We start from the raw sequence: 15857 nt of genomic DNA, 5'->3' as shown, positions 1-15857 counted from the left end.
GATGGTATTATGTGAAATACAGGGTGTGTGTAGTTTTTGTCTTCTGGTTAGAACAAAAACCATCAATTTCATAAAAGCTTGGGTTTTGTGGTGTAGGACAGCTGGAGTGTTGTGTGTGTTTGGCTGAAGATGCACCTTCTTTACACTAAAACGGCATACTTACTCCTTACAAACGGAGGCTTAATGGGGTGCTTCAGCAGCTCTTCATGGACATAGCAACATTGCCAAATCCCAACTTAACATTTTTTTCCACCTCTGAGAAAAATAATGAGCACCCATAATTCATTGTGCCTGTCTACTAGCGGGGCACTCCAACTGTGGCTCTGATAAATGCTGGATCAAAGGCTGGGTAATTTAGAGAGGCACCGTTGGGCCCCTATCGGCCCCTGCAATCTGTATTCTGGAGACAGTGGCTGTACATATGCAAAGCAGCATGTTAATCACTCATAATGATTGTACATATTCATGAGCAGAGCTCTTAGAGAGAGCCCTGCCGCATTCCCCCGCGCCGTGGGTGAGGCAGGCCGGTGGGCGATGGATGGTGCTGCTGATAGGACGCAGCTCCGGTCTATAGTCACTGCTTCATCAGTCTGATGCCAGCAATGAAACAACGGTGTACAATGGAGGCTGTCACAGTGAAAACGTGGGGGAGCGATGTGGGATTCGTGATTTCTCTGTCAAACATTTCTCCACTACAGTCTTTCCCTCAGTATTTCAAATCATGGATTTACAGCAGGCAGACAGAGAAGCTCGTCAGTGTTAATGAAGGCTTATCTCCTAGAGACAGAATACCCACTACCTACACATGCAGAGGAAGCATGGCACTGACTCACCAAACACACTCACCAAGTACATCGAATCATGGTCACAACTCTGGGGCTTTAAGGGTAATGCTCGCTATGAATGTGTCTGGGAATAATCTACTTATGACAGTCCTTTAGACCTCAAACCCAGCCATCAAATGTGTGTATTATTTATGTATTTGGTTGTATTACGTCATGTCAAACAAGTCGTGATGTAAACCAGTAATGATGTAGAAGCACGGTGACATTGTGCTGATCATTTCCCATCGTTAAGCCTTAAGCCCCATGACCCTCCTAGAATCAGGACGAGCAGCATTGTTGCTGATCTTAGAGCTTTGCCAGTCGGGGGCTAACCATGTGAAGTTTGTTGTGAACATTACAGTAGCATAAAGGCACAGAATCAGGTGGGTATGGTACACATTACAAGGTTACACAACTACTTTATTGTCAGATCAGATGGCTTGTGGCCTTCATCAGGGGTTCATGGTTGTCTTGAACTCTCTGTTGCTCTCCGGGTGAGAGTTCAAAGCCCCCTTCCCCTTCTTACTGTGGCCACAGCACTACAGTATCAATCATTTTTTAGCTAAATTACTGTTTATAACTGCAGTGGTCATTAATTTTGTGGTGTTGTTTCATGTCAGTACATCAATGTGACAACACTCAATTCAATGTTGTTGTTGGCAGTGTTGCAGAAATGTTATTAGGCCCAACCTACTTTAAAATGTCCGTTCCAGCTCCTATGAGTTATTGGGGGCTTCTGAACACATGAGACCTACACAGCATATCCAGCTAACAAGGGCTATAGATTTAGATGTTATATGTGCACAAGTGGAAAGCTTTGATGGCGGCCCTAGAGGATCGGTCAGGCACATCACCTTCTTTATATTTCTCTTCTCCTTCACAGGTTTTATGCTGCTGAGATCTGTATTGCTCTGAACTTCCTACATGAAAAGGGCATCATCTACCGCGATCTGAAGCTGGACAATGTGCTGTTGGACCATGAAGGACACATCAAACTCACAGACTACGGCATGTGCAAAGTAAGAGAGGGTGATTGATTTGGCAGCTGGCATGGGATCATCAATAATGCAGTACATCTATATTGTCTGGAAGCAGTTCTGTTGTCCATCATTCATGGTCAATCTCTTCTTCTCCTTCTCCTTCTTCTTCTCCTTCTTCTTCTTCTTCTCCTTCTCCTTCTTTTTCTTCTCCTTGTTCTTCTTCTCCTTCTTTTTCTTCTTCTTCTTCTTCTCCTTCTTTTTCTTTTTCTTCTTCTTCTCCTTCTCCTTCTTTTTCTTCTCCTTCTCCTTCTCCTTCTCCTCCTTCTTCTTCTTCTTCTTCTCCTTCTACTTCTTCTTCTTCTTCTTCTCCTTCTCCTTCTCCCCCTCCTCCCCCATCTCCCCTCTCAGGAAGGGATCAGACCAGGTGACACCACTAGTACTTTCTGTGGAACACCCAACTACATTGCACCTGAGATCCTCAGAGGAGAGGACTATGGTGAGTATAGCAGACATGCTGACTTTTTTTGAAGCTACTGATGATAAATGTTTACATTTTTAATGAAAATGTAACATTAACATTAGATTAAAATCATGCAACACACAACTAAAGCTGCACTTTTGTAGCCTAAGTGGTAGCATATTCACTTGTAGGAGATTCCTCACTAGTGACGGAACCAGCCTCAACGGGATTGGGAAGAATTTGGAAAACAGTTGTGCCAATTGCGGAGTCAAAACTGTACATACTGTACATATGAATGCTTATTTTGCGTTGCTGTGCTCCCTCCCAGGCTTCAGTGTGGACTGGTGGGCCCTGGGCGTGCTGATGTTTGAAATGATGGCTGGGAGGTCCCCCTTTGACATCATCACTGACAATCCTGACATGAACACAGAGGAGTACCTCTTTCAAGGTGAGACAGCGAATTTTAACAAACATACAAAGATACTTCAGAGGAAAGGTCGGGTGGACAAGCAATATGTTTTTCAGAAAGGGTTAATCGTCAATATCGTTGTCTTTCTCCAGCACTACCATCAGGCCAACCATTAGGGCCATCACATCATTTGTTAATATTAGAATTATCCTCTGGAGACCATAAATGTCCACACCAAAACTAATGGCAACCCAGCTCTGAACCTTCTTACCTCTTAGCAGCTCTTTGAGGCTGGACTCTGGGTGACTAAAAGAGCTAACATGCTAATGGTATTAATGTTAGTGTTGATGTTTAGCAGGTGTAATCTTTACCATGTTCATCGTCTTAGTTTATCTTGCCGGCATACTTACATTTGCCAAGTACAGCTGAGGTTATTGACTCTTCCAGTATCTTTTTTGGTAGGTACGTCTTGCTCCTGGGGTGGAATACCCATTTTGGGGCTATTTACACTTGGGTGCACACAGCAAAGACAAGCACCCAGGTGTCTGCAGGCAACAATTCCATTTGCACCCATAGTGGAAATAACCATATTTAGTTTAAAGGTAAACAGTCAACACTCTGTCATCCCTCTGTCTCCTTTGTGGCGACATTTGACCTCTTCACTCACCACGTCCTCCTCCCTATGCAGACTTTTGTAGACATCACCGAGCCGTCTATTTTCACCAGGGTGGAAATGGACACTGTTTTTTTTTTTTTTTTTTTTAAATCCTCCATTCACAGCGTCCTATATCTGTCCCTATTTCCTCAACAGGAACGTGCCCAGCTTCTAACTACATCTTCTGTGGCTTAAGAGGAGAATAGAGGAATAGTGTGAAATCAAACATGAACATTGAGAGCATATGGTACCATTTAATGAAAAACATGTTAATTTAACCCTTTCTGAAGCATAGCTGATATTCTGAGAGTGGGTAAAACAGATTCCATGTAATAGAATAACAATCAGCTTTGGGCTGTAAAGGATTTATGTGTGTGTAAATCCAGGCTTAGATGGTTCTGGTATACATCACTTAAATAGAGGAAACTCAGAAACAGGGCTACATTTATTTCTTTCAAATGTTAATTCGTTTTTTGTTTGCTGGAGTCTCTCAATCCACTCATGTTTTGTTTTAGTCTGTGACATCTCTTTGCATTTGAAACCTTTTGTCATATTTACATTATTGATATACACTTTAAAATTATGAAAGCTTGATAAGACCAGGGGTAATATCAGTTGGACAACAAATATTCATACTGTTTCTTTTGTTATGTTGATATACTTGCTCCTCCTGTGTCTTTATTACTACATTTTTCCACCTTGGAAGTCTGATTTAGTGATTTGTGTGTTTCAGATTCAGTTGACTAATTACCTGATGCTTGATGGGTTGAGAAAATTCTACCCTCAGGCTGAATAAACTCTGTAAACCCCATTGGATAAGTGGGAAAAAAGTGCATGTTGGCCAGGCAGAAAAACAAGCTGTTTCTGTTAATGTCTTGGGGATAACGTGATTGTAACCCACCACCCAAAAGTTGACATCGTGCTGATAAAGTACGTGTGCGAGCAAGAGAGAGGTCAATATTTCTGGCAGCGCATCATAGCCTCTATTACAAATGTGATTTTAGGGTGCATGTATGGAACAGTTCAGCATCTCTGCTTCATTTGGCAGCAGTGTTACACAGTGACACCAAAATATGTTGGTTTGCACCATTTCTGGGGCAATTTGGCGATCAAAAGTAATAAATAATCATCAAAGATAATGAATAATTATAGTGATTAATTGGACTAAAGTCCACCTCGATTTGGGCAGCACCTTGATAAACGAGGAAAAATATAGCCAATTGAACTGATTCAGTCATGATTCATAAAATAAATAAACTATCAATTTGGCATTATGATTAATAATTAAAACATTTATCAAAACAGCAAAATCTAACAATCTCCACTAGGACCTCTGGTGTGGGTCAGAGGTGTGTGGCTGTTAGCTTCGTCTCTCAGTCGAGGCCTGTTGTAACACTGTATGTGTGAGTGTGAGGGATAAAGGTACCAGGTTAGGAGAGGATGGTTAGTTAACTAACATCAACTGAACTTTATGGCTGCACAGTAAACTACAACACATCACGATAATCAAACTCAATGAACGCAAATCAAATGCTATATATGAGTTTGTTACCAGTCCTGAAAAGGAAAGAAGGTCCTTCAGTGTGCTGCTTTCTTAACCGGCCAATCTGTTAATGATCCAGGCTGGAAGAAGGTTGTGGTTCTCAGTCCTTGCTGTCCTGGTTGCAGGCTGGAGGAATCCGGTCGCTCCTTTGTTCCTTGCTAGTTAGCAGCTCGGTGCTAACTAGTGCTGCTAGTTAGCAGCTCGGTGCTAACTAGCTGGTGTGCTCATGTTGCTCTGAAGACCAGCTGGCAGACTCTTGGATCATACCTGCTGGTGCTGAGAAACTTGGTTCAGGCAAGACTTTGTGTCGCTGCCATGACAAAGGTGGTCTGCTCTGGTCCAGGCCACACTGAGGCTGGAGCTGCAGGCCTGGAACTGGACCCCCAGGGGCCCATGGGAGACAAGGTGACTCTGGCTTTGTTGACCTGAGGTTGTAGGGTGATGTGCCGTGTTGACCAACACCACATAGGTGTGGCACTAAAGGACTCTGGGAAACTGAGTTCAAAGAGGAAGCCCTTTGCTCAAAGAAACATGTGGGCATAACACAAGTCTCTGTACTGTAACTGTTAGAGTTAGAATGTGTGGAAATGTCCCCCAAAATATTAACTTTTCACACAGTATGTAAAGTAATATGTGAAATAGATTCATTATTTAGCTCCATATTTACCTGCTGCAGCATTAAAGAGATCACACATTAATCAAAGTGCAATAAAACTCAAAACAAGACGATGTTTTCTCCAAAGGCTCCAAAAGGCTCCATTCACTAACAAAGACCACAGCGATTAAGTTGTCCATTTCGAAAAGTTTATTAAATAGTGAAGAAATGGAGCTGAGGTGAAGTAGGTTTGATGGATGGAGGGATGAAGGGGTGAGGGCTGAGAGATGAAGGGGTGAGGGCTGAGAGATGAAGGGGTGAGGGCTGAGGGATGAAGGGGTGAGGGTAGGATGAGTCGTGGTCTGTCGGACAGAATATGTAGATGAATCACGTCTGCTGGCAACATGAAGACGGGAAGGAACTGGGGCATTAAGACTCTGGGTGGGGGAGCCGTCTCTTCTACCATCTGGTAGCTAAGATCCCCGGAGGTTCCTAAATTCAGAGAGAGACAGAGAGAGAGAGACAGAGAGAGAGAGAGACAGAGAGAGAGACAGAGAGAGAGAGAGAGAGAGAGAGACAGAGAGAGAGACAGAGAGAGAGACAGAGAGAGAGAGAGAGAGAGACAGAGAGAGAGAAGCGGATATGATGGGCTTAAATACTTTGGTGTGGAAATGACGTCTTAAATTGAATGTGGCTCAGTGGTAGAGTGGGTCGTCCCTCAATCAGAAGGTCGGGGGTTCGATCCCCAGCTCCTATGGGTCAACATGTTAAAGTGTCCTTGGGCAAGACACTGAACCCCAACTGGCTCCTGAAGCAGCTTCAGTGTGTGAATGAGTGTGAAAGAACAGTCTCCTCCTAATTAGATCCCTCCTGTATTAATGGGTGAATGAGGATGTGATGTAAAGAGCTTTGAGTAGTAAAAATAACTAGAAAGGTGTTATACAAATACAGAGCATTTACCATTTAAAGCTGTATTTTTTACACAGAAGGGAACTACTCTTATACCATTCATTGGTGTTTGTTAAACCAAGCCTCTTATATAAGAAGAGGAGACAGAACTGTGCAGCCTTTAGGTGAATTTCATGATATAAGACATGCTGAAAAATGAAATATTAATACAAGCACTGTAGCTAAATACAGTTAAGTATTCTGCATTCACTCTTCCATTATGCTACATACATCCTTCCACGCATCCCATAAATGTTCCCCTAGTTAAATGAACAAAACAAAAGTACAGTATATTCAAATTGTAAACATTTTCAACAAGGAAATGAAAGATTATCCAGATTATCCTCCTTATGTTGTCCTGTGAAGTCCTTATGTTGACATACAAATGATAAACGGTCTGTTCAGCAAAGGAAAAAATACAAATAAAATATTATATAAAATAAAAAGGCCTCTCATTTACCAAGCAAACTATGAGTAGCTTACTTCCGTAGTCAAGTAGTAGCTATTAATTTTTCCTTATTTATATCAACTAAACATGAAAGTGAAGAGGGCCACTGTTCAGTATGCACAGGTACCTCAATGTGGACCAAGTCAGAGACGGGTCTTCGTTAACTTGGCATATTTGACTTGTAACTGTGTTAACTTAGATTTAAGTGACTTATAAAAGAATGGCTGGTGTGGGTAGTTTTGTAGTAATTATCTTGACATTTGTAGCACGGCAGGAGAGGCGCTGCCGTTCAACTTGACACCATAACCGGAAGTACAAACTCAAATCTTAAACTAATAAGGAAGGCGAAGAAGAAGATAAATACAAAACTGCACCAAAGTCAACTTTTTCACAGTGGCCTGGACCAAAGAAAACAAACTGTGGGTGTGATCACACCCTCGGGGACCAGGCACCTCTATAATATCTGTCCTTCTATTTGCATTTGTGTTTCCTCCAGCCATATGGTACCCTTACATAGCACACCCTCTTACCACCTCCTCCCTCCCTCTCTCACAGCCACCCACACAGTCCGCTATAGCAGAAATTCCTCCATACTACAGAAGCCTCGTGTGACGCATTATGTCTCTGCTGTGACTGTCAGGAGCGTAGCGTGGCACCAAGCTAGCATCTGCCACCAGTACCACCATCCTGGCGGTTTTACCGGTAGACCAGCAGGTTCCTGGATGAATGCCTGCCAATGGAAACCAACCCTTTCGCTATAGGAGCCACCCAGCCATATGCCACCTCGCTAGACCCTGTGCCAGGCCCTGCTTTGGATATCGCTGCTCCACATGCCAACCCTAGAGCTTTACACAGACAGACAGCTGGCAAACATGTGATTCAGTGGGGGAACCAGCCACAAGGTGGCATTCACCGTAAAACGTGCATTTGTAATAACTGAAATGACCTGAACAGTGTGAGTCAGTGTGAGTGCGGTTTAACAGATAATAACTTTTTTAAACAATAGACTGCCCTCTCATCTCACCACTTTGCACCAATAACCAATATTTATTCAGCGTTAATGCTGATGCACACCTCAGATGGAGTTGTAGAACATGACTATGCTTTTCTGTTTCTGTTTTGAGTATAATTTTCCTGACATATTGTCAGGAGGATATGAAAAACAGTGGAACTGGTCCAAGAGATGATTTAGGTTTGATTTCAGAAGAGGAGTGAGCCCAAGCAGGATACAATACAATACAATTCAGCTTTATTGTCCACCCGAGTAGAAAACCGTCCAGGAGTATTTAAGTAACGTAATAAGTCACGTATAGTGATGTTGCCTGGTGTGCCTTTTGTGTTTTGTGTCCAATCTGAAAAGGCTAAGTAGATAAATTTTGACATATAATACTACACTGGGAACAGCAAACCCATTTTGATAATCATAGAATCAAAGAAATAAACAAAAGAAACCTTGCTGTCAAAAATCAGTCACCTGATCATGTTTGTTTCTCCATGTTTGGGGACCTCCAGTTTTAGGCTGTTTTAATAGACTTCAGCCTGTAGACTAACATTAGATCTACAGTCTGCCGTGAAGAGAGCTGGACGATTATTGTAAAACGTTAGCTTTTGTTCAGATGTAACCACGTCTCTATGAGAACACGCAGAGGTAACATTACCTTGAGCTGTGATTGGAAGAAAAAAACTTGGGGTCACCTCAGCGTGAAACACTAATTTATAAAGCAGTGTTACATCCTTGGATTTAGGTTTTCAGGGAAAAGCATTTTTTCAGATTGTTTTTGTTCTGGTTAGTATGACATTGTTGAGCTGTGGGAGTCTCAAGGCTGTGTGTAGACCGTCAAATGTGAGAGAAAGAACAGAATTGTGTCCTCTGTATCTCCTCCCTTCCTTTGACTCCTACGCAACAGACATGGTCACCCACAGGCAGGTTGGACTCTGAATCATCCTCCTCCCTACTCACGATTGTCCTTTTCTTTATTTCTCTCTCCCTCTCTCTCTTTTTGTTGCTGTCTTTCTTCTCTTTTTTGCCAACAGTTATTCTCGAGAAGCCTATTCGCATCCCAAGATCTCTGTCAGTGAAAGCTGCCAGCGTGCTCAAGGGCTTTCTAAACAAGGTGAGAGCAGTCCACTCCCAGTCCGTGTACACCGCTTCTCAGGCAAACCACCATGTGTGGGATCATGGCCAAGAACTTGGGCTGTGTTATGGACAGCCAAGGAAGGCCTCTTCATTTGGCTCAGACTGTCTGAGTGTATTTGCTGGTTCCTGCATTGCAATGAAGTGAAATGTAAATGATACCTTCATTTCTATAGTAAGGTAATGGAACTGGGATGTGGACTGTACTGTAAATGAATCCTTTCTAGTGTATCTGTGTGTGTCAGCCACACACAGAGTGGTACGGTTTCTCTATCGAGGGGTCAGGGCCTCACATGATATGCAGACTGGGTAACAAGTACAAGATAAGCTGCCATTTTTGAAATAGGTTTTACCACTTGTGTGTATATGTGTGTGCATGTTCCTGAAAATAGAATACACACACATGCAGTACTCCTACTGACAGGACAATATCCAAACTTTGATTGGTGAGATGCAAAGAATCAGTCTCTGGGTTCAGTGCAAAGGTAGAGCCAGGCGATAATTAGCCCTAATAATTAACCCTTAGCATAAAGACTGAAGGAGTATGTAAAAAACTGAACAATATTGCTCGTCATGTGGCCACCTCACTGTGACTCCAGGAAGACACTGTGCCCATCTGTTGGCATAACTTCCTCTAAAACCACATTTTTACATGTGAAACGTGTTCTGGCAGAGTTATCCTTTTGATCAAGCAAGCTTTAAGTGTCTGCAGCTTGTATACCTCAGTAAAATGATTTGAAAACAACTTCCTTCAAAGGAAAAAAAACACTTTCACAGTTCTGAAAATAAACATTTTGGTAAAAGATGAGCAGCACAACTGATTTATAGTAAATAAACTGGAGTAGCCCATTTAGAAATAAATAGTTTAGCTTTTAAAATTGTGAATAATTAACACAGGTACAGAACATATAGCTTTCCTCTGTGTACATATACAAACATGTTGCATTTCAACCCCCAGTTTCATGTTTTTTACAACAAGGTTTTGCGAGTGTGACGTCTTGGTGTGGCTCTGGAGCATTACAGCACTTCTGCTGATGCAAACGCCCTGGAACAGTAGTAGTAGTGTTCCAAATGCTCTTTGCTGCTGTAGATCATCACCAGAAATGTTGTGATGAAACGAGCGCTGTCCAAGTTCAGCAGGAGGGGGACCATATGTATACGTACACATGCTGAGCATGATAAAACACGTGGGGCCAGCATCGTTACTAATTCTCCACATGGACATTGGTTCATTCTCTTAGGAGCTGAAACATCTGAAATATAATACGAGAAATAGTTTCTTTTGACATAGTCCTCACGGGACATTGTTACTCTTTATTAAAGATAGAGTCAACCTGACAGTAAGCCTGCACCTGCAGGCTAAATTATAAAGAATAATCTCACATGCTGTGAAATACAATTGCCCCTGTTCATGTTCCTGACGAGCTGTCTTGGTCCCAACAGGATCCTAAGGAGCGGCTGGGTTGCCAGGTCCAGACGGGCTTCACTGATATCAAGTCACACACATTTTTCCGCAGTATAGACTGGGATCAGGTGAGTGCTTACTGAGGGAGGAGAGGGAGGAAATGTGATGCCATGTCATTTCAGTGTAATAAAATCTAATCTGATATTACCTGCATCCTTCTCAAAACATGTAAATGGCACAGACGTTGATGGTGTGGGGCTACGGCACAAACACATGCACCCAACTATGAATTACTAGGTGGTGAGAATTAATTCAAAATGGCCTTCGCAAAGAAAAGCTGTGATGAAATTAATTTCAATTTTTGTCATTAAATAAAAACATATGATATGGTGACAAAAGAACTAATTACCGTTACGCCAATGCAAAGTCATATTCAGTGACTTAGACGTGCCTGTGAAAACGGTATCCCCGCTGCACAAAAACAAACAAACCTAAATCTCTTCTACAGACTTTGACTCAGCTGCTGATGTATTGGTAAAGCCACATCTTGAATTTCTGTACTGAAAATGTGATTGTGTTTGCATTCTCGATGTTGATGTTGGCTTGTCTGAAGCTAATGTCACTATTGATAGGAAACACAAAAAGCACAACAAAATGATAATAAGTCAGTTTTCCCTGTTGGTACAATTCATTCGGTCGAGCGGTCTAAGTTCAGACGCTGTGCATGCTGGGATGTGGATGAGAGAAATCGACAACCTGTAGGAGCTCGGCAGAGAATGAATAGTGGTGTGACATGGACGAGCGGTGCCTCCTGCCCCAGACCAGTACCAGTGAGGAGAGAGGATGGCCTCACATGGCTTTCAATGGTGCATTTGGGTTTGCTTGAAGTTTTCCTGTGTGAAAAGAAACCAAACCAAGTGGAAAACACATCAAGTTTACAAACCCATCTTCTGATTTGACGAGCAAACAAATTATAGCCTTTGAATGCCCTAAAAGAAAAGAATGGGGTTACAACTTCCAAGATGTGAAGACTCCGTTCAAAGAGATGACTGTACAACTGGAATGAGTTGAGTGTCACCTCGTAGTTCATCATTGGTTGGATCAGGGTGCGTGTTGTTTCCTGACAGACAGCAGCTGACATCTGATCTGCGGTTTGACTTATACAACCTGTCAGTTCACTCGGAACAAATGTACCAACAACAAAGACGGAATAAACACTGTAACCCACGTTTAATGCCAATCAGCTCTGAGAGCAGGGCACAGCTGTCATTATACGTTCTGATGGGCCTGTCAAACTTGATAGTATGTGTATACTGTGTGTATATCCAGAGAACACACCCTCCTGTCTAAGATCTGAACAGGCACATGAGTGAGGTGGAGTCTTTTGTGTGTGTGTGTCAGTGGGTTCGTGTAGTGAAGTCGCCTACATTTACTCAGTACTGTACATAAGTGCAAATCTGACACACTTGTACATCTTTTTGCAGCTTCATATCTCTACTCCACCACGTCGCAGATTGCAGTGTTTGCTCCCCTACATTTGTCTGATAGTTTAAGTTACTAGTTACTTCTGCTTCTCCTCCTTCTTAAAGGTGCAGTTTGTAAGAGTTCACCATCCGCTGCTCCAAATAAACAGGGGGCGGCGTTTCACCTCCTCCTCCTCCTCCTCCTCCTCCGTAGATTAGTTTAAGGAAAGTTTGGTAAAAATGGGGACCAATTAAAAAAAGCGAAAAAAGTTTGACATCTTACCCCCAGGCTAAGTAGGCCTGAGACCATGTTGCCATAGTAACAGTCGGTGACACCTGCGGATCAGTAGCACCCAACAAAAAAAAAATAAAAGAGGAAAACATAGCCCGTAATTTGTGGTTTATCAGCATTGTTATGGAGACGGGGACGTTTTTAGAGACTGTAACCCTCTTGAGATACACAGCAGTGCGGACGTTGGAAGGAAAGAGCCTGACTGAAGAATGAACAGAAGGACTGAGCCCTGCCACATTAAGACGCCACAGCATCCAGCTCTGCTACGTGTTACGTTACCTGCTGACCTGGGTCAATTCAGGACTCCCAAACTTTCAACCTTTCCTAGCCGTTGACCAAGGAATCATTGATGGAGTCCTGTTGGAGGACTCTGAGACCATCCATACCACATACTCCACACCAGACATGTCAAACTCAATTATATAGATCATTTCATGTGACTATCAAGAACGGCCCGTCGGTAAACAGCACTCCCACAATGCACTGAACAGCTGCCGTGCTAGTCAGGACCCGTGCAGCAGATATAATGACACACCGATCAGCGGATCAATGCATCGTTTATAGCGACACTTAAGCTAGCCCCCAAAATAAACGGCTAAACTTTGAAAACAGGGACTTTCAAAGCAGCTGTTTGTCGATGTCGGAGGTTTGTGGAGCTGATGTAGCCGTAATTAAAGAATATAAATATGAGACGAAACATGAGGATAAGTACAAAAAAGAATTAAAAATTGTATTTATTTTATTGAGGAAAAGTTGTTGTTGTTTAAATTAATATTTCTGAATAAAATACATATTATTATATTATATTATATTATATACTATACTATAATAAAATAGTCACTTTTAGACTCTTCAATAAATGTTAACCTCATTTGGCCCTCGACTTAGACCGTGTTTTAAATTTTGGCCCCTTCCTTGATTGAGTTTGACCCCCCTGCTCTACACAGCAGAGAGGGTCTTTGGAGGGCTGAGTCTTCACTGAGAGCTGCAGATAGTCCACAATGTGTGAGACCTTTGTGCTGCAAAACTCAGCAAGGTGACAAAAACAGGCTGTTTTGATTGCAACAATATTAAATACTTGATTATCACTTTTATCATATTAATGCTTCAACCACAGTCAAGATTGTTTATTTCATTAATTATAAGGCTTCCTGACCCAGTAGGAGAAGATGTCAGAGATGAATATCGTAAAGAAACTAGAGAGGACATAGAAGATTCACAAGAGCAGAATGGTATTGGTCGATATGTACGACAGATGTATGTTGACTTTTCCTGTCCAGTTTCCAGACAGCTGAAACTTCCATGAAATGAGCCGATTTTATTGATTTAAAAATGATTTTTCTTTTGCTCTCCACTATCAGAACTGCATCCATAGCAGCAGTCTGTTATACGTGGAAATAATAAGAAATAATAGACCATAGAATGCCGTAATTGACCGATCAGATTGGAGAATAATAGATGTGTAATAATCTCACTGAAATCTGACTGATGTCACCAAAATAATCAGTAGAAACTTTATTGGCCTAATGTTACGTTTGTTCTAAACCGAAACAGGCTGCGTTTCAGACAGGACAGCGATCCTCCGTACATGTGATGATCCCGTAGACCATGATGCATTGCTGTAGATTAAACTACCTAACTAATAACAGTATAAAGTAGTTCAAATGAGCACAGCCGTACACATCTGTAGCAGTAAATACAACAGGTATAGTCAGGGAACATCAGTACTTTGTCTTTTAATTCTACCATGCTTTGAATGTTTTAAATGCAGCACCTTTACTTGTACTTCCTCCACCACTGGCATGTATTAAAAAATAGATGATCTACAGTAGTCATAGACATTGTTTGTAGACTACAGCTGTGTGCAGTGAAGTGCCCCCCCCCCCCTCTCTGGGGAGCAACACAAATAAAAGTGAATTCCAAATCATACACATATTTGCATTAAGTGAAACTTTGGCTCTGGATGTGTGTGTTGAGATTGTAGTTGTTTAAGTAAACCCAAGTTTATTGATTGAAACCAAAATTAGATTTAAATTTAAACATACCAAAATTAAAATGAATTGGGGGGGGGGGTACTAACATGTGGCTCGAAGGATGTCTATCAGTCAGAAGGTTGGCGGTTCGATCCTCTAAGTCAGCATGCTGAAGTGTAGACACTGAACCCCAACTTGCTGCTGAAGCTTCAGTGTGTGGATGTGTGTGTGAAAGAAGGCATGAATGAGGGTGTGATGTAAAAAGACCCATTTCCACATTTATTACGATCCAGTTCAGATCATAAATCAATATAGGCAAAATACAGATCACAAAATGTTGAATTCACTTAGCTCTATTCCTTAGTCTTCTAAATCTATAACGCGTTTCTTCATCAGACAATCACACCGTGCTAATTTAAGATGAATTAAGGCCATTTCTCTCATTGTTGCTGTGTGCCACATGGGACAATTAGGCGGGGTGGCAGGCAGTATAGTGGCATAAAAGAGGAGGAAAACAATTGTCAGGGTGTGTTAATGAGTGTTGCCACAGAGCCTGTGAAGTACACACCAAAGGCAAACTGGGAAAAGATATCAAAGCGGAGAGAAATCCTGAGCCCAGTGACAAAGCTCCCGTGTAGCGCAGAGGGAAAACAAGTTGACAAAGCTGTGAGAGGTGGAGAAGCAACGCTCTCTGCCCTCAAACTAGAAACCTGTCTCCAGACCTGACAAGCCTGGCACGCTGCTACTGTTGTTACCACATATTAATATTCATCAGACAGTTCCTGAGGGAGCACTGAGTTTTCTCTCTGAAGAGATGACACATTTGAATATCATTTACCTGCCGTCCTCTTTTATGTCCTCTCCAGATCCATTTCTTTACTGCCAGAGAACTGTCAGGTTGATGAGAAGAAATGTATAATCTGGAAGCGGGCAGAACTGGATTCACTATTGTGAGTTTTGTTTTTTGAGGTCACATTAAGGCAGGAAACCAGATATCCATCCCCTGCACTGCTTGTTTAGAATGTCTTCTTGTCTTGCCTTTCAACCTATACATAGTTTACTTTCTGTTTGGCTCTAGGTTAACACCAAAAAGCCAAACGTTGGCTGCATACGTCCAAACAAAATGAAAAGTGGCATTGTAATTCAGGCAGATTATGAGTCTGGTATCAACAAGAATTTTAGCATTTGACTTGGATAGTGTCTGCAAAACCTCAAAGGTTTCTCAGAGCCTGGTTTACTTCCCCAGCACTGTTGCCTATAATTTGCCATCAGTGTCATGTTCTGTACTTACAGTACGTAGCCTGACCCCAAATGTTCAGTGGACATGGCTGCGTCCTGCTCCAGATACGCCCTTGTTTGCCAGATGTGTGGTAGCTGCAGGTTCTTTCTCCTTACATCAGGAGCAGCTTGCATCTCTGAGGAGTGAAATTCACGTTAGCAACCGCTTATATTTGTTAACAACGGGCAGAAAATACGTCCCTAATTTTTACTCTTATTTTTACTCCCAATGAAAAACAGACAGGAAATGAACCAATGAAGTGTGTTGTGTAGAATAATTAAAGTGGGAAACGTATAGACATAAGTATCTGTCACCACATCGCTGAGCTGCTTTCAGTATGCTGTAAAACAAGTAAAATGATCACTATATTGGAAATGCTAAATGCTTGTAGTGGTCACTTGAGCCGCAGCAGACATGTGACAGAGCTGGATCCAGTGGACATGAGGGAT

At 42.1% G+C, this 15857-nt stretch overlaps 1 protein-coding gene across 2 annotated transcripts in view; it reads left to right on the top strand.

Moving 5' to 3' along the window:
- The window catches only part of prkcz (protein kinase C, zeta), a 93773-nt gene that overhangs the window by 66125 nt on the left and 11791 nt on the right, over nucleotides 1-15857 (top strand). For both annotated transcript variants that reach the window (XM_070839538.1, XM_070839537.1), the window contains exons 11-15: nucleotides 1708-1843; nucleotides 2213-2300; nucleotides 2593-2712; nucleotides 8897-8976; nucleotides 10440-10529. In XM_070839538.1, coding sequence (XP_070695639.1) covers nucleotides 1708-1843; nucleotides 2213-2300; nucleotides 2593-2712; nucleotides 8897-8976; nucleotides 10440-10529 — 514 coding nt within the window. The remainder of the gene's footprint in view (nucleotides 1-1707; nucleotides 1844-2212; nucleotides 2301-2592; nucleotides 2713-8896; nucleotides 8977-10439; nucleotides 10530-15857) is intronic.

This window comes from Pempheris klunzingeri, chromosome 11 (assembly GCF_042242105.1).
Source record: "Pempheris klunzingeri isolate RE-2024b chromosome 11, fPemKlu1.hap1, whole genome shotgun sequence".
NCBI lineage: Eukaryota > Metazoa > Chordata > Actinopteri > Acropomatiformes > Pempheridae > Pempheris > Pempheris klunzingeri.
The sequence above is the reverse complement of the archived record's forward strand: the minus strand, read 5'-3'. Positions and strand labels throughout refer to the sequence as shown.